Here is a 19,306-nt window from a genome sequence, read left to right as displayed (position 1 = left end):
ATAAATAATTTTGTAGTTTATTTCAAATATTTTTTCAAGAAATTATTTAAAAGTTAATAAATAAAAATAAAAATAAAATAAAACGGTTGAACATAATATGTTAATTAAAATATTTTATTGATATATATTGAGTATTTTCAAAAATGCATTTGTCCAAAAATACATTTTCAGACAATTGTTTTTATAATATAGGATGAATTTCAGAATACCCATTCTAATGTTATTTGAATGCATATCCGAATGCATAAAGTACATTTTCATATTTTCAAAGGTCCGGGTGCATATGTAGGGTGAAAAGAGCCATTCCCTTCCTAAATTGTTTCATTGTTTATTGAATCCGGCCCAGACCCAGGCCCATATCCAAAGGGTTTCTTCCATTCTTTCACAAATTATGACAAAACACAGTCAGTGAGCCACTGAGCCGCCGCCGACGGTCCGCACCTGCCAGCCGCACGTTCACCCTCTCCGCCATCTTCCTTCTAGATTTCCACTTCTCATCGTCCTATTCGTTCTTCTTCACAGGTTAATTTCACCATTCATCTTTATTCCGTTTCCCCAATTCATATCAAATTGGAGTTTATATGTATTATTCTGCTCTTAGATTTGCTTAATTTCAATATCTATCTATTCCTTGTAGCTGTTTTTGATTGCTAGGTTTGTTTATTGCCATATACACAGGTTTCCTTTGCCATGTTGGCATTTTCAAGAGGCGTTGTTACTCGCTTACGACATTTCTCTGTGGCGCCGCCGCCGTTGCTGCGATATTTTAGTTCCGATGTTGAGACTTTGCGGACAATTGAAGCAAAACCTAGTGTAATGACACCACATTCACAACGAACTGGTGTTATAGCTGTAAAGTGTGGAATGACTGCACTTTGGGATAAATGGGGTGCTAGAATTCCAATTTCTATCCTTTGGGTTGATGATAACATTGTCTCTCAAGTCAAAACTCCCGAGAAAGAAGGCTATTGTTCTCTCCAGGTGCGTTTTATTCTAATCGACTATACAATTTTTCATAAGAAATTAGAATTGTTTGATAATTCAATGTTTATAATGATATTATGAGTTAATAGGTGGAGTAATTCAAGTTAGAGTTACTTCAGGAGTAGCTTGATATGTTTTCCATGTATATGTATATAAAGATCAATGTATATCTAATTATAGACATGTTTGATACTTTGTTTTAGTTAGATTGGTTGTGGACAGAAGAAGGAGAAACATTTGACAAAGCCTGAAGTGGGTCATTTTAGGGCTCAAGGAGTTCCAATGAAGAGGAAGCTTATAGAGTTTCGAGTGACAGAGGATGCGCTTCTTCCTGTTGGTACATCGCTTAATGTTCGTCACTTTGTTCCTGGACAGTATGTTGATATTGCAGGAATCACTAAAGGAAAAGGTTTTCAGGTGTTTTTCTCTTCCCCTCATGCTACATACTGCTCATCATCTTTTGCTTATAAATGATAAATAATTTATTTGTTACATTGAGTATGTATGTGTACACGTTTATGCTTGAACGTGGACCTGCATGTGTCTATGTAATAATAGTTCAGTTGAATGCATGGTGTTCTTTGTTCGTTTGATTGTTGACTTGATTAGTTATAGTTTTGTCGAAGAGTTTATTAAATTTGTATTCGTAAGATTAAAACAAGTGTTTCCATAATTTGTTGAATTCTTTTTTGTAAGGGTCGGTTGATTACATAAGTTATATGGGGATTATAACTTTTAAGTGTTTCCATCCACACCCAATTGGTCAGCAACAATACTAAGCTGCCACTCTCTGGAGTCCTGATGATACAATAATAAGTAGACAAGTTTAAACATGTGTATATGCCATTAGTTATATATCCAAATGTTTGTTTCACAATTTATTTACTTCTGGACCATCATTGGTATTCAGTACTTTCAACTTTCACCTTGCATGTACATTCAGGTAACAATGCGACTTTATTCGTTTCTCTTGTCCTGTTTTACTTGGCCTCTCTGGAAATTTGAAAGGCAAAGTGTTGATTTCCATGCTATCTAGTGGGTAGTTTATTGTTTCTTTTTTATAATCAGCAAATGAGCATGAGCATGAGCAAAGACCATGAGCACTAGCAGCTAAGACAAGGCGAAAACATAAAAACAGGACAAGAGAGACATGCCTAGAAGAACCACAAATAAATGCTAAACCTGCAATAACAAGACACCACCATGCCAAAAGCTACTAGCACCATAGACCTGAAGCAATATAGTGCAATAGAAACCAAAACTGCCACACAGCTTAAAAAGCCCTTACTCTAATCCCCCCTTGCCTACATACCAAACAGCATGGAATTGATTTGTAACACAACAAAGTACCAAGGGGTCCCTCATACAGAATAACAAGGTTCCTTCGCTACTTTCCGGAGAAACCACCTCTAACTGCGAGCCTTAATTTAATCTGGAATTGACACTGCATCATCCTGTTTATTGTTCGATATCTGATTATTCCGTTCTTTCCAAATTAGCCAAAGAACCCCCTGCCAGATAGAAGCCAGGCCTTTTCTTACTTTCTCATTCCTCATAAACTAACCCACTTGATTGTGAAGAGAAAAAAATCGACTTGAGGAACATAAAACAAAGCCTACCCATAAGAACACATTGTTCCAAACTTCGGTTGCAAAAACACGATGCAAGAAGAGATGCTCTGCCCGTTCTTCTATTCTTCCACACATCACACATGACAAATTATCAGATTGCTTTAAAATATTCCTCTGAAACAGATTGTCTCTCTTAGGTAGCTGGTTGTTAAGAAGTTGCCATCAAAACACATTAACTTTAGAAGGAGCCGGACTTCTCCACAACAAATTGTAGACCGGGCCATACACATGAACACCAACTTGTAGATTAGTAGATTTTAATTGATTCTGTTTCTTATTTTATTTATATTTCATGTATGACTGGATATTTCTCCGTCTAATGTTGAATCCTTCCATTGAGTAAATCAGGCAATAACATGATATTAACATTAGTTTTCACATACTCAAATGTTAATTTATATTATCTTTTATGTTTCCAGGGTGTAATGAAGCGGTATGGATTTAAGGGAGGTTCAGCATCCCATGGGAATTCTAAAGCACATAGAACCATGGGTTCTACAGGACAACATGATTCTCCTGGAAGGGTTGGATGGAGTCATTTATATTAGCTTTCTGTTTCTGTATATATTTAAAATACGTTAGATTAAGTGTCTGTATAATTTTATTTAATTTTTTTTCCATTTATGTTTCTCTCCTATAGTTCTGATAATATACTTTTTCCTCACTGTTTAGGTTATTAAAGGTAAAAAGATGCCTGGGAGAATGGGTGGGAAGCAAAGAACAGTAAAAAACGTATGGGTCTACAAAATCGATCCAGCAAGAAATTTGATGTGGGTGAAAGGCCAGGTAGTTATATTTCTATGCATATTGTTATTATTGACAATAATTTATGAAACTGGAGCTATAAGGCAGGAACTAGCTTATTGTTATTCATTAACTGATCAAAATATTTGGGATCTTCGTTTTATCGCGGAACACTTATTTCTCTTTATATGATGTGCACGACACAGGTTCCAGGAGCTACAGGGAACTTTGTTTTTATAAAAGACGCTGTCTATGAAAAACCCGACACATCTATACTTCCTTTCCCAACTTACTTTGTGCCTGAAGACGAAGATACAGATGATATGAAGCCTTTGGTTGCTGATCTTGGGGATGTGGATCCATTTCTGATTACTGATTAAAGATAGTTCAAACAAATGGGTTTTTGATGCTACTAGGGTTTTCTTCATGTAATCAATTATGTTCTTTTATTTGAATATAGATGGCAAAAATGAGAATTTTGAAGAACCACCATTTCCAAAGATTATTTTTCACTTGAGTCCTTCACTGGCTATGTTCTAGGGTTTCTTGTGATATTCAACAATGGTTTGTTTTGAAATCCCACAAATAAGTGTTAGAGACTTGGAATTAGTGACTGGCTGATACTTTATTTTAATTTATTTGTTACCTTTTTGCAGTGTCTTAACCAATGTGACTATATTTATGTATTCTGATTGTGATAGTTTTAATGAACAATTTTCTGAAGAAATGTTGGTAGCCTAATTTTCTATGACATTACTGTCTTCAACATTTTACTTGATGAGATGATTATAGCTAGCAAGAAAATGTGACTACTGAGATGAACATAGAAAATAGAATTGGTTTCTGAAGGGTCATAATTTGGAATGATGGACAAATTTGTAAGAAGAACGTCTCCCACATCAGCTATACTCCCAATCATTTGATGTTAGCTTATCTCTTATTACTCTATCTTTGTAAGTATCCAATTTGAGAAAAAAAAAATACTGTTACTATTCATGTTGTTTTCTATTTTTTTTTTAATTTCTAAAACTTGATATTCTATGAGACCAAAATTTCTGTTTTTTTTTTAAATTTCTAAAACTTTGCCTATAAGCCAGAGACCAATGAAAAGTAGAACAAAGTTTAATATGGATTGATTCAAAATGAAATTAGGGGATTATTCTTTTGACCCTCATCAAGAGGGGAGGGGGGAGAGATTATATATATATATATATATATATATATATATATATATATATATATATATATATATATATATATAAAATAAATTGAAGAAAGTAAAAGAGAAAGATTACACAAAAGAGAAGCACTAAAATAAAAAAAATAAAATTAAAATTAAACATATTTTGATAAATGTACAAAAATTTAAATATTAAAATTTATATTCTCTTCCCTCTCTCCAAATCCCTACGATTTGAGGGAGACAAAAAAATTGTTTCGGAGAGATTTCGCTCTTCTCCATCTCCTCCTCTTCCTTCCATAAATTTGAACCAAACACATTTAATTATAAATATTCTCTCCCTTTCCCTCCTCTCCCCTCCATTTTCCCAGAATCAAACACACCCTTAAGGTGCTCCCCCACCCATATGAAAAGTCACGTCCGTTTCTAGTTTCTGAAGATGCATCTCCAGACATATATTTTTACACATTTTAGTATTTTGTAAGTGAGACACCTCTATATTATTCAAAATTTATCTAAAAATACATCTCCGAATTTACTAATATGATTTTAGTAATATGAATTTACACAAAAGATGTTATTCGGAATTTTTTACAAAAATAACCCAATTTTTCAAGGAAATTCCCAAAATACCCCTGGTTTCAAAAAAAATCCCAAACTACCGCACTTTTAGGAGGAGGCGCCAATTCAATTGGCGACTCCTCTTAAAAATTGAATGGAGGCGCCAATTGGATTGGGTAGGGCATGTGCCCTAGCCAATCCAATTGGCGCCCATGTGTATTTTTACAAAGGAGGCGCCAATTGGATTGACACCTCAATGTAAAATGCAATTTTTTTTGGCTAAATGGTCTACGTGATACATAATTTTGAAATAAGACCAATTGATATTAATAAAATTTTCCATTTACACAAAAAAGTCTAATGGTGATGACCGGGATCACCTAACCGACCTTCGGTACCACATCCCCTAGCTACCCTAACTCGTGGCCCTAACCTATGTTGATGATTCACTATTGGTGTTTGAGCATCTAAGGGGCCAGGAGCGTCACTACCAACTACAGGAGATGGCCTATTGAGGTAGTCAGACAAGTCGGCATAGTCTTTAGTATGCATCGAGGGTGTACCGCCGTAGCTGAGTTCATGACCCATGCCAGAGTAGTTGGGTTGTGTTTGACTCATTGGTGGGCGACCAGGACAGTTGAAGGGAGATATGGGTGTGAATGATGCGTTGAGGAAAGGTTGGAAAGGTTGTTGGGGTGTTTGGTATAGATATGGTTGTTGGAGGTTTTGGTTTTGTGAGGTTTGGGCTTCTTGGCTATGGTAGGAAGAGGGGCGGTTGGTGTTGAATGATCGTTGGGTGTTCTGGCTAAGGAGGCTTTGGTAGGGTGATGTGGTGGGTGCGAAGCGATGTTGGGTCTCAGGTTGATGGTCAATTTGTTGGTGGTGGTATGAGGTATGCTCTTGGTATTAGGGTTGGGTGTATGACATGTTTTGGTTGTATGTTTGTGTGTTGGTTGAACGGAACGTTTGACGGACAGGGGGTTGTGTGTATCCGGTCTGACAATGTTGTTGGGGGTTTGATGTTGAGGTGTCAGGTGTGTAAGTTTGTTGGCGTGGGTCGTACAGGTACATATCCTCGGCGATGAACTGAAAACCAACCGATCTGTACCAAGCCATATAAGTACGACTTGGTTTTTCTTCATTTGGCATGACTGCGTCAGTTAAGACATGGTCATGGCGGTGCTTCCATTTGCGACACTCCGATCTTGCGAAGCTTTGCCATGGATTGAAGTTCCATTGGTCGTTAACTTTACGCAAATGCCATTCTCCTAGGCTTGTTGGGGGACCTGGGATGTTTTGGGGCATACCGAACTGCAACTTCATACGATCACTGTTGTGCATCTCCACAGTTGTGAATCGTATTATCGGTGTGCATGCAGTCCATACGGATGCGTCTTCAGCATTGACCTCATGGTCATGATCCAAATTAAGGTATGGACGCCAAATGAACTGAAATATGAAAGAAAATAGGATTATAATCTAGGTAGAAGAAGTTAACAAATTATAACGAAATGATGAGGTTATTATCCTTACGTCTGTCGGTCGAAGGTGATCCAACAGATTGCGATACTGAGTAATACAGTGTCTAGGACATCTGTTATAACTCATACCACGTGCAAACCATCTACACCAAAAAGGTAAAAATATTAGTTAGAGATAATAATCTTTAAAGAAGTAAGTAAATATATAGCAATTTAAACAACTTATTTTTGTGCATACGGGAATGTGAAAGGGTTGTTGTTGACGGGTGCTAGGGACGGTAATCTGACCAACCCCATGCTTGGAGCAAAACAGCACATCCAGAAAATGTAGATGTGTCTTTGTGTGAGTTTTTGCACAAGAAGCTATAGAGATAGGCTAGACAAGCAAATCCCCAACTGTAACTTCCTATTCTATCTACATGTATAAGTAAAGGTAAATACATAATATGCATGCTAGAACCACTATCTTCGGGAAATAAAAAAGAACCAATTAAAAGCATAATGTAACACCTAGTTTTTATTATTCGAGCATCTTCGATAGAATGCTCATCTAAGTATAAACTGTTATAGTATGACTTAAGGCGTGAAAGGAGTATACCTTGACCTTTTGAGTTATCATCTAACAAATCAGTCTCCAAGAGGTCCATGCAAATTGAATTTGCATAGTTGGTTTTACCATTAACAACCTTACCATCAATGGGAAGTCCCAAAAGCATGTAGTCGTCTTCTAACGTCACGGTACACTCACCGGTTGGGAACCAGAATGTGTGTGTCTCAGGACACCATCTTTCGCATAAAGCAAGAATGAATTTGTTATCTACCGACCAAGACAAAATCTTGCTTATATGACCAAAATCGGCGAGTTCAACATAAGGTTGAATCATCGGGTCCATATGGACATATTCGCGGACCCGAGTCCGGAACCTTGAAACATCCTATAAAAGAAAGAACAAAAAACTTTACTAAGTTGGTATGTTATTAAAAGGGACTCTATTAAAACAAATAACAAAAGAAGAAAACGCTTACATAAGTTGCTATGTTTGCAATCGTTCCTCTATGTGATTCGCCCACTGTAAGGATAGACATTTTGTTGGGGATTAAAGTGGTTGGTGTAGATGAAACTACAAGAAGTTGTTGTAGATGAAATTGTATAAGAAGTATTGTAGAAGAAGTAGTGAGTGATGGTGTGAAAGAAGTGTTGATGGTGTGGATGTATTCATAGGCAAATGACTTGAAGCCTGCAAAGTTGTGTTTGCATGTGGTCTCCAATTGAATTGGCGCCCATGTGCATTTTTTACATGGTGTCGCCATTCAAATTGGCGCCTCCATAAGGACATACATGACACACCTAGGTCTTATTTCTTGGTTTCGAGGTCTGCATGCATGCAAGACAAGGTGTCGCCAAATTGATTGGCGCCCATGTGCAAAGAATGAATTGAGTGCGCCAATTCAATTGGAGTGTGTGTCTGCATGTATGACACGTGGCTGACCTCTCTCTTGCATGCTGAACATGTCACTTCTTAGTAGCTTGCATGGTTGACACATCATTTCAGACTAGCTTGCATGTGCGACACATCACTTCGAACTAGCTTGCATGTGAGACACATCACTCACCTATTTAAGTGTCTTACTATCAACATCCAAGACTCAACCCACATTCATCTGCAACAAGAAAATAGTTTTCATCTGCACAATGTCATCTTCACCAAAATACAGTGTCAACGTTCACTGCAACAGTGAAACATACGAGTATGAGTTATACGATTTTTGTTTTCAAAACATCGATACCATTAGACTTACGATCAAGAGAAATGCAACCTTCTTGCATTTGAAAAAAAGAATACAATCATGTATAGGATCGAGTATTGTGTCAAAGATCACGTATCAAAATCTAATATTTTTTTAGAACAGTCAATGCAAGTTTTTCCCGCTTAAGGTACGAGACGATGAAGATGTTGAATACATGTTTGTTAGTCATGAACATTCAAGCTGCAACTATATTGAGTTGTATATTACTCTTCAACCATGTATACCATCTCAGCAGTCTCAAATAACCAGTCAGGATGAATCTGGTGAATTTGATCCACAATGGTCAGGTGACGTCAACCCAGAAGCAGAAGCAGAAGTGGACGTCGTTGAAGAAGAAGAAGAGGGGACCGAGATACAGGTTGATCACATGCTGAACAACGACATTGAAGATGATGATCAACCACCGACAATACCTCCTAGTCATGTCTACAATCCTCCTCAACATATGACAAAGATGGATCTGCATGACGATGAAACATCCAATAGTGTTTTCTATAACCCGTATCCACGATCAGAAGGCGAATTAAAGGTGGGAGACATGTTTCGTACCAAAGAAGAATATGTGCGAGCTATCAAAAAATTCCACATGAACAACTCTGCTGATTTTACAGTGAAACGCACTGATTCGAGAAGGTATGTCATCGAATGTCGTAACATCCTTTGTAAGTTTCGGTTGGCTGCGTCTTACAAAAAGAAAAACGACTCTTGGGATATCGTTTCAATAGACCCACCTCACAGTTGCATTGCAACTAACATTGAACAAGATCACCGTAAACTAAGCGCTACATTGGTATGTCAAGACATTCTGCCGTTGGTTAATAAAGACCTATCAGTGAAGGTGAGTATAATTATATCCCATATCAGAACAACATATAATTATACTCCATCTGACAAGAAAGCCTGGATTGCGAGGACAAAGGCTGTTGAATAGGTATTCGGCAACTGGGAGGATTCATACAAAGAATTGCCACGGTTTTTATGGGCACTAAAAACATATGTCCCAGGAACTGTGGCAATTATGGAGACATTGCCAGCAATGATGCCAAACGGAACCTGTGTTACAGGCAATAGAATCTTTCACCGTCTCTTTTGGGCGTTTGACCCATGCATCAAAGGTTTCACATTCTGCAAACCTATTATTCAAATTGATGGCACTTGGTTATACAACAAATACAAGGGTACTTTGCTTATGGCGGTTGCACAAGACGGCAACAATAATGTCTTTCCCATTTCCTTTGCTCTGGTTGAAGGTGAAACGGCTGATGGATGAGGTTTCTTTCTTCGACATCTCAGAACGCATGTGGCTCCACAAGCCAATCTCTGTTTGATTTTTGATAGACATGCTGCCATTAAGAGTGCCTACAACAACCATGACAACGGATGGCATGATCCTCCTTCTACCCATGTCTATTGCATTAGACATATTGCACAAAACTTCATGCGTGCAATAAAAGATAAGAATCTTTGCAAGAAGGTGGTGAATGCTGGGTATGCTCTAACTCAACCGTCATTTCAATATTATCGTGATGAAATTAGGCTGTCTAATGAAGACGCGGGGAGATGGCTAAATAACATACCAGTAGAGCAATGGACAAGGGTATTTGACAGAGGTTGTCGATGGGGCCACATGACAACAAACCTTGTGGAATGCATGAACGGGGCATTCAAAGGAATTAGAAATCTTCCAATAACCGCCTTGGTAAATCGATCTATTATAGGTTGGCTTATACGTTCGCAACCAGAGGTGAAAGATGGAGTGCAGTGTTAATGTCCGGGAAAGTATTCAGTGAGTGTTGCATGAAAGTCATGAAAGAGGAGAGAATCAAAGCTAGCACACATGCTGTAACCGTCTTTGACCGTCATAGGCAAAATTTCAGCGTCCAGGAAACAATGGACCACAACGAGGGGAGACCAAATTTAGCCTATGCTGTTAGACTAAATAGAAGTTGGTGCGACTGTGGAAAATTCCAGGCCTTCCGCATTCCTTGCTCCCATGTCATTGCAGCATGCACATATACTTGTCAAGACGCTTACAACCATTTATCTGATTTGTACAAGGCCGCCACCGTCATGAATGTATATTATAAAAGCTTCTCGGTACTACCAATGGAGGAATACTGGCCTCCATATGAAGGTGATATAGTTTGGCACAACGACGAGATGCGTAGAAAGAAAAAAGGAAGGCCAAACAACACACGTATCAGGACAGAAATGGATTCGACAGATAAAATGATAAGATTATGTAGTATCTGTTGTCAACCAGGACACGACAAGAACAACTGTCCCAATCGAGGAGCACCATCTGGGTCATAAGCTTTTTGTAACATTGTATTTATGTAACCTTCAATCATTATATATTATAAAGTTTTTGTTACAACGAGGTTCATAACAAACATCAGTACAAAATAAGCTAACTGAAAACAGAAATATTTCCAACTGATTATAACAATCAAATTGATGTCATCTCGACCGAACATCATTTCCCTAACATCCTTATTAGTCTTCATTCGCACCCAACCAAAGATACTGCCGAGTCTCTTAATACTTCTAATTTTTTTCCCTTCTGGTATTTTCCCATCTAACCAATGAACCAGCTCCCTCTTCAGTTGCTCGAACGTAGTGATGTTCCAGAAGAGCATCAACATCTGAAGTTTGTCTCTCGCATAAATCACCTTTCCGTATCGGCGACGAACACCAAACAAGATTGTCAAATGATTAAATGAGATGCGGAACAATGACTCACACAACACATCTATTTATAACAAAAAAAATTGCATTTTACACTGAAGTGCTAATCCAATTGGCGTCTCCATTCAATTTTTAAGAGGAATCACCATTTGAATTGGCGTCTCCTCCTAAAAGTGTTTTACAATATATATATATATATATATATATATATATATATATATATATATATATATATATATATATATATATATATATATATATATATATATATATATATATATATATATATATATATATACCAGTTCTCTAAAATCATAAATTGAAATTAATTTCTTTTTCTTCCAAAATTAAGTTTATTGTTTCATAAGATAGGTTATAAATTTCCTTTTAGTACATGCACTGTTTTTGAACTGATATATACAAATATTTAAATAAGACGTTATAAATTTCCTCGCGTATATCGGTTTAAAAGTAAAGAAATATATATGTTATGGGAAATTCCTTGCATATATACATGTCCTTGCATATATCATTTTAGTTTTTAGTATTGTTGGATGAGAAATCATTTTTATTGATAAGCTGAATCAGGATACTTTATATTTTACATGTAGAAATACATTTATAATATAATAAATATAAAATTTGGGTAAGAATATCAATATAGTTTCAGCATAATATCAAGTTAAACCAAAGCGATTTACATAATAAATGGTAATTTTTAGGTCTAACGCAAAAGAAACAGAGCAATGTGAGAAATTCTATTTGCTTAACCGATTGTTGCACGTAAGCATGACAACATAACCCGTACCCACGGATACCCACCCGAACCCGTCCCGAAGTTGACGGGGAAAACCCGCTTTGACTGGGTTTGGGTTTGAGTTTGGATTTTCCTCGATTATAAAATATGGGGACGGGTCGGGTAATGGGGACACTAGTACCCACCCCGAACCCGCCCCGTTTATTTTATCATATACATTATTATTTATTTTTGATGATTTAGAATATTAAATAAGTGGTCAATGTTTTAATATTTTGATTTGTATTAATTATTTAAAATATTCAAAATATATGAACGAAATTTTTTTAGATTGTTTTATTTTATTATTTGTAATGTAATTTGATTTTTAAAAAATTAAATATTTCTATTAAAAAACTTGATTTCACTAAATGGATGGTGGCGGGGCGGGGATACCCGAACCCAACCCGAATCCGTTTGGGACGGGTTTGGATTTTAATTCTCCATCCCCGTTTGGGTTTGGGGCAGGAAACGAGGATTGTTTGGGGATTCAGATTTGGGTTTGGGGGAAGTAAAAATCGTCCTCGACCCGCCCCGTTGCCACGCCTAGTTGCACGTAATCAGATATTAAGAGTATGGTGTAGGGCCTCCACTTAGATTCATTACAATTAGGTAGAACTTGTTTCTAATTTTTGTTATGTTGATATATAATGGATGTTGCATGAACATATTGTGCTATGTTGCTATTTTAATAGTTTGTTGTAACTATGGTGCATAAATTTGCAACAAATGATGAGTAATGAATGAGTTAATTAGTTGAAGATGCCCTTTTGCTGAACATAAACTCAGGTCCTGGAAGTATGATGATGGACAAAAGTTATAGTTTATGTTCGTTGTGTTATTTTATCTTGGCTTATCATGTTACTTTAGTTATGAATTTGTAATGAATTTTATTTACCACATGGTATGTTCCAACAATGATGTGTTGGATGATGAACAATAATATTATTGAGAATGTAACAAGTGTGAGTAATGTAGGTAATAGTCTCATATTAACTGAAAATATGGAGACTTGAATATTTATAAGAGAGAAAATTCACCTACATATCACCTTAAAGTTTTGAGTAAATATGTGACGTGTCACTCACAAAGGTGTTGCTTTAAAAGAAGAAGTCCCACAATGTTCAATGGTCGTTAGTGAAAAACTCTCCAACACATGGTATCATGCGCCTTTGGTTCGAGAAAGAGATCGACTTACTTGTATCGAAAGTCAACGACGCCACAAGGGTGGTGAGTAAGAAACGTTATGTTGAAAAGTGTCAATGGTGCCACATTGTGTGAGTAGTGTGGGTAATAGTTCCACATTGTTTAAAAATGTGGAGACTTGAACATTTATAAGTGAGAGAACGCACCCACCCATCACCTTAAGATTTTAGGTGAATATGTGATATGTCTCTCACAAATGTATTACTCTAAAAGAAGAAGTCTCACAATGTTCAATGCTTCCTAGGGAAAAATTCCTCCAACAAATATATATTATATCAATTTATGTTTATGGATCCTTAGAAGGATGAACTAAAATGGCTCAAAATATCCCTTTTGTGCAAATAATAAAAAAAAAGTAGAAAACAAATATATTGGATTTACTATTTGGGCTGGTTTTTGTATTGGTCCAACTCCAAATGAAATTCGAAATAAATCAGTTTAGTTACCCGAGTCCAAAAAAATTGATAGTTAAACTAGTCAGAATTGGGCCAATATATGTCACTTGAGGGTTGGGCCGAATCAGGGTTTTGGACCCGAACCCGAACCGATGTCCACCCCTAGGCGTGGAATGCATCCCTAAAAACGGAAAGAATATTCCTCTAAAATTATTGATGCTTCCAAGATTTGAATTTGAGACACCAAAAATATTACACTCCTCAATACTTGCAAGATTCAAATTTGAGATATAGAAAATAATCCACTCTTTGATATTTGCAAAAACAATACACTTATGTATATTTGAGAGATTCAAATTTGAGATATAAAAAAGAGTACACTTCATGATATTTGTGAGATTCGAATTTGAAACATAAAAAATAGTTGACTCTAAAATCTCCAACTTTCATGATGTGCGCAACTTAGAATTTAAAATTGTCCTATTTTATTTCTTTATAATATATTGTTGTACTGTTTAATTAGTTTTTAGAATATTTATTTTTGGATTCACTGTTTGTATATATTTTTTTAGTATTGTTCATCGTTTGGGCTTCATTGTTTGAATATGCTTTTGACACCTTCTTTTTTAAAAATTCATAAAAATATAATCACTTTTCACCTGTTCAACCAAGCTTTAAACACAAGGTACATGAAACCAAATCACATCCAAATATTCGAATATTGTAATTATTTTATTACAATGCCACAAACGATTATCCAAAATCAAACAAACTACAAATAATACACTATGATTTCATATTATCACATCAATAAGCAAGTGAAAATGTGTAGATCGATTAGACAGAGCTGAGAAGCTGGGAAAGTTGGGGTTTGAGATTTTAGTCCCACATAGGAGGGAAGTCACATATTAGTAGTAATGTTTTAAAAATCAGATCGGAGATCGAACCGGTGAAGTATTTGGTTTAAAGTTCAATTGATTTAACCTATGGTCGAATCGTTTATTAAACAAACTAATAATATAAAACTAAATTTCATAGATATGTCACATACAATCACATGTTCACAACTTAATAAAATAAATATTTCAAAAATCAATCATAAACTTAATACAATAATATTAATAGTACATATAATAACACAACATAGTTGTACACTTAATTTCAATCTTCATTTAAGAATAATTTGAACAAATTAAATAATTATAATAAAATAAGTTAAACTAATTCAAACCAAAATTAAAATAATAGAACATAATAAGTACAATTAAGAATACCTAAATTGAATAAGATAGAAATACATTGAACAACAATAAGCAAATTCGAGTTGAACGATGACCAACAACTCATAATTGACCACAACAAATAAGATTAACTTGAACGAAAATTAATATTGAATTGAACATTGTGACTATGTTTGAAAGAGACAATGTGGTGATGATGTAGTGTGGTTGAAAGAAAAACTATAACGAAATGATAAAACTTAGAAGTTTGTATGCTTGTAAAAAAAAATAAGGAATTATTTTTTGTGAGTGAGGAATGCTTTAATTTTTAATATTGACATATTAAACTTTGTCAAAAAAATAAAAAAACACGACCAATTTGATGCATTTATTTGAATCGGGTGGTTTTACAAAACAGACTTCGATTCTTTGATTTGAAAGATTTTAAACGGTTCAATCTGGTTTTTCTGATTTTACTCTAATTTTGATCCACTAGCGGTTTTGAAAGGTTGATCAAACCAGATTTAGCTCCGATTCCCGGTCCAATCGGTTGAACCAGTCGGTTCGGTCTGGTTTTTAAAACATTGATTAATAGTATAAATATATTTCAATAGGACAAACCACCGAGTACCCTTCACGCACGGGCGTCGCCGATGTCCGGTCTTAGGCCTTGATGAATTATTTTTTGGTTTTTATGAATTAATTATTAAATCAGTGGAAATTAGTTATTATTAATTAATTGATTTGGTGGAAATTAATTAATATTAATTAATTAGTTATTAATGAGGTGTCCTATACCAAACCATAGTCTTAACCTAATTTTTGACTGAGTTTGACTTGCCCTTGAAGAGTTAGCGTGTGACTTGCTGACTAAGTAAATAACGATTAGTAATGGACTGAATTTTTCCACTTTCTCCCATAATTTTCTCTCCATTCAGGTCGAATCCTCAACTATAAATAATGACCTTTCCATCACTTGTTCTTCACACCAGATTTTAAAATTCAAAATCTCTCTCTTCTCTCTCATATTTGCTTCTTCTAATTTTTTTGTTTTTTGTTTTTGTTTTCGAGTGGCCTATATGCACCATCAAACATTGGTTTTTTTTTCCGGAAAATACGAGTGCTTTTAACACCATCGTCGAGTGGTTTTAACGCCATTAGAGGGTGTAACTCTTGATCGATTACCTACTGTGCAAGTAGTAATCGTAAAGTTTACTGAGTTGTTTTATCCTGGAGGCGGCGCAATAGTTTGACTACTTTGTATAATTTTGGGCAGTGTCGCGAAATATTTTAAAGAGAGTGACCTAGTCCACAACTCGACCCGATAATTTCATTTGTGAATGATTTTCAAAATCGAAAAACAACAATAGTAAGACGTTTTGAAAACTGCCATGGCTACTGAAGAAATTATTGGATATACTGCGACCAATGTCTTTAACAAACCATTCAAGTTTGAGGGTTCTCACTTCAAGCATTAGAAAGATAAAATGATTTTTATTAACCTTTAATAAGGTTGCCAACATTCTGACTGAGGATATTCCTATTGCGCCATCCAGATTAATCGAACAAATTAATGGTAAGAAAATTGTGAATTCAGACGGAACTATTAATTCAACTGAATTAGACTCTGTTCATAGGCTAAAGCAGCAGAGTGTACAAGTGGTTTTTAACACCATAGTTGAGTGGTTTTAACGCCATCAGAGAGTGTAACTCTTGAACAATTACCTACCGTGCAAGTAATAATCGTAAAATTTATTGTGTTGTTTTATCCTGGAGGCGACCTAGTCCACGAGTCGACCCAATAGTTTCTTTTGTGTCTGATTTTCAAAATCGAAAAACAATAATTTTAAGATGTTTCGAAAACCGCCATGGCTACCAAATAAACTATTGGGAATACTGCGATCGCTGTCTCTTACAAACCATTCAAGTTTGAGGGTTCTCACTTCAAACACTGGCAATCTAAAATGAAAGTTTTCTTAACCCTAAAGAAGATTCCCAACATTCTGACTGAGGATATCCCCATTGCTCATTTTAGATCATCCAAACAAACTGATTATAAGAAAACTGTGAATTTTGACGAAACGGTTAATTCGGCTAAATTAGACTCTGCTGCACAGGAAAGCAACAAATGATTTACAACTCAAGAAAGAAATCACCATATGGAAAGAGAATGGTTATCTCTGTAAAAACTGCATTATAATTGGATTTGCAGATGATTTGTATGATTATTACAGTAATTGCAAGACTACTAAACAAGTATGGGAAGCTCTGCGTAAGAAGTATGGCATTGAGGAAGTCGGAACAAATAAATATGTTGTAAGCCACAACTTAAAGTATCATATGGTAGATAAAAGGTTCGGGTAAACACAATGCCATGGACTTCATAAGATTGCTCACAAAATCATTACTGAAAGTATGCCCCTTAGATGAACAATTTCAGATTGTTGTTATCATTGACAAATTGCCCCCTGGTTGGAAAGACTTAAAAAACTTGCTTCATCATAAGACAAAAGAATTTTCAATTGAGAGTCTGATTACTCGCCTCCAAATTGAAGAAGAATCTTGGAGACAAAATCAGAAAGATGAAGTCTTGGTTGTTTCTAACAATAGAAAGAAATTCGGCGTGGTTCTGAAGCCTACGAGCAAACCATTATTGAATCCAAACCAAAATGTTGTGAGCTGAATTAAGAACCCTTCTAGGTCCCTGACTGCTCTAATTCCTTGGCAGAATCCATCACCTCAAAGAAATGAGCAACCTATTTTCAATTCCTTAAATTACGAAAAATTAAGTCATTTGGCTAAGAGATGTAAAAGCATACCTAAACCTGTCACTGGCTCTAATGCACAGGTTAACCTAACTGATGAGCAATTCATTGCTATGATCACTGAAATCAACATGTTGGTGGAAGTGATGGTTTGTTGATAGACAATGACACCTCTCGTCATGTCTATTATGATCATGCTATGTTCAAAACATACATGAATGGTGAAGATAAGAAAGTGTTATTGGGAGATGCTCACACCACTAATGTTGCTGGAATTGGAGACGTGAAGCTGAATTTCACCTATGTAAAGACTTTAATCTTGAAGGAAGTCACGCATTCTCCTGAAATTCGGAGTAATCTTGTTTCTAGTTTCCTTTTAAATAAGGCAAGGTTTAGCCAGTCTATTGGGGCATATTTGTACACCATCACTAAGAATGATTTTTTTATTGGGAAAGGGTATGCCATTAATGACATGTTTAATTTGAATGTTTATTTGAATAAAATTTCTCTATCTGTTTCGTCTTTGTGTAATTTTAATATTTGGCATGCTAGACTTTGTCACGTTGATACACAAAGTATTTCTAATTTAATCAAATTAGGCCTAATCCAAAAATTGAATGTCAGTGATTTAGAAAATTTTGAGTATTGTAGTCAAGCTAAAATAACTAAGACTACACATGAATCAATAATTAAAGAATCTGATCCCCTATATCTTATACACTCTGATATATGTGTATTAGACATAACTTTAACTAGGAATAATAAATGTTCTTTTATCACTTTTATTGATGGTTGTTCTGATTATACTTATTGTAGCAATAAATTCATGACCATTGAGTTATTGGTTAACTTAACGTCAATAAAACCAGAGTCACCACCGCGCCTTTATTGTTTCCAAAGGAAAAAGGAAAAAGTACGAACAAACCCGAAGATAAGAAGTTTTCAAATCAAAACTAAAAAAATGTCAGAGATTACAGGTAAGGGGGTTGGTTACACAGAGGAAAGGTATTAACACCCAAAGTGTCCTAGGTACTCCTAGGGAGCCCTTTTTTTGTGTGCAAGTGTTTTTATCAAAAAGATGTTTGATAAAACTATAGAGTGATAGGATGAGAAAAGAATTCATTAATTATATTTTTGTGTTTGACAAGACCTTCGGTCTTATGCCTATGTACCAACATAAAAATGAAGGATCAAAACCCCGTAGTTCGTGGTAAAAATTTCAAAGAAGTTGGTGGAATGATTTTAACAAAGGTTTTAAAAGAAAAGGGTACAAAATGGCTAAGGACTTAAATGAGGTTGTTAGTTATTTTTGTCTTTTGAAGTTAAAGTCAATATGGTTAAGTTTATTTATAAGTTTAATTCAAGAAAATTTTGAAAATTCAATGGCATAAGGCCAGAGTTTCTAATCATTAAAACATGTCTAAGTGGAAAACACAAGCAAATAAGGTTTTGAAAAGAGGGAGGAGATGAAGAGACTACCCTAGACAAAAATAAAAAGTTAGGAGTTGAAAAGATCTGACCAATATGATGCAATCCACAAGACAAGAATGTCAGATAGAAACCCATTTCCTTTAGACTTTTGAGGAGACAATAAGCATAAGCAATATCTAAACGATTATGTGAAAACCAATGCATCAAATAAAGATAGCCATAACATCCAAACAAGTACTCCAATAGCTAGCAGTCTTCAGTGTCTTCAAATGTATCAGATGAAAATATTCCTTGGTAAACTCTTAGAAACAATCATCAAACATCAAATTAAAATAACATCATAACAATTACGTGCAGAGATAAAGTAACATATGAACCAAGGTAACTCTCAAGGCTTGTCTCAGATGAATGACAC

At 35.4% G+C, this 19,306-nt stretch overlaps 1 protein-coding gene across 1 annotated transcript; it reads left to right on the top strand.

Moving 5' to 3' along the window:
- Positions 1-295: 295 nt before the first annotated feature.
- LOC127119620 (50S ribosomal protein L3-2, mitochondrial) lies at positions 296-3,968 on the top strand. The gene is made up of 6 exons (XM_051049891.1): positions 296-522; positions 679-981; positions 1,192-1,401; positions 3,035-3,139; positions 3,288-3,401; positions 3,566-3,968. Exons 2-6 carry the CDS (start codon positions 691-693, stop codon positions 3,737-3,739), a joined length of 894 nt encoding a protein of 297 aa, XP_050905848.1. The 5' UTR covers positions 296-522; positions 679-690; the 3' UTR covers positions 3,740-3,968.
- Positions 3,969-19,306: the final 15,338 nt, after the last annotated feature.

This window comes from Lathyrus oleraceus, chromosome 1 (assembly GCF_024323335.1).
Source record: "Lathyrus oleraceus cultivar Zhongwan6 chromosome 1, CAAS_Psat_ZW6_1.0, whole genome shotgun sequence".
Lineage (NCBI taxonomy): Eukaryota > Viridiplantae > Streptophyta > Magnoliopsida > Fabales > Fabaceae > Lathyrus > Lathyrus oleraceus.
This window is presented reverse-complemented; position numbering and strand designations above follow the sequence as displayed.

What these genes read in the sequence shown, in the direction of transcription:
- LOC127119620 (XM_051049891.1), top strand. Translation starts at nt 691, where the DNA reads ATGTTGGCATTTTCAAGAGGCGTTGTTACTCGCTTACGACATTTCTCT. An exon ending in AAGGCTATTGTTCTCTCCAG is followed by an intron (nt 982 to 1,191) that starts GTGCGTTTTATT and finishes TGTTTTAGTTAG; the next exon opens with ATTGGTTGTGGACAGAAGAA. An exon ending in CTAAAGGAAAAGGTTTTCAG is followed by an intron (nt 1,402 to 3,034) that starts GTGTTTTTCTCT and finishes TTATGTTTCCAG; the next exon opens with GGTGTAATGAAGCGGTATGG.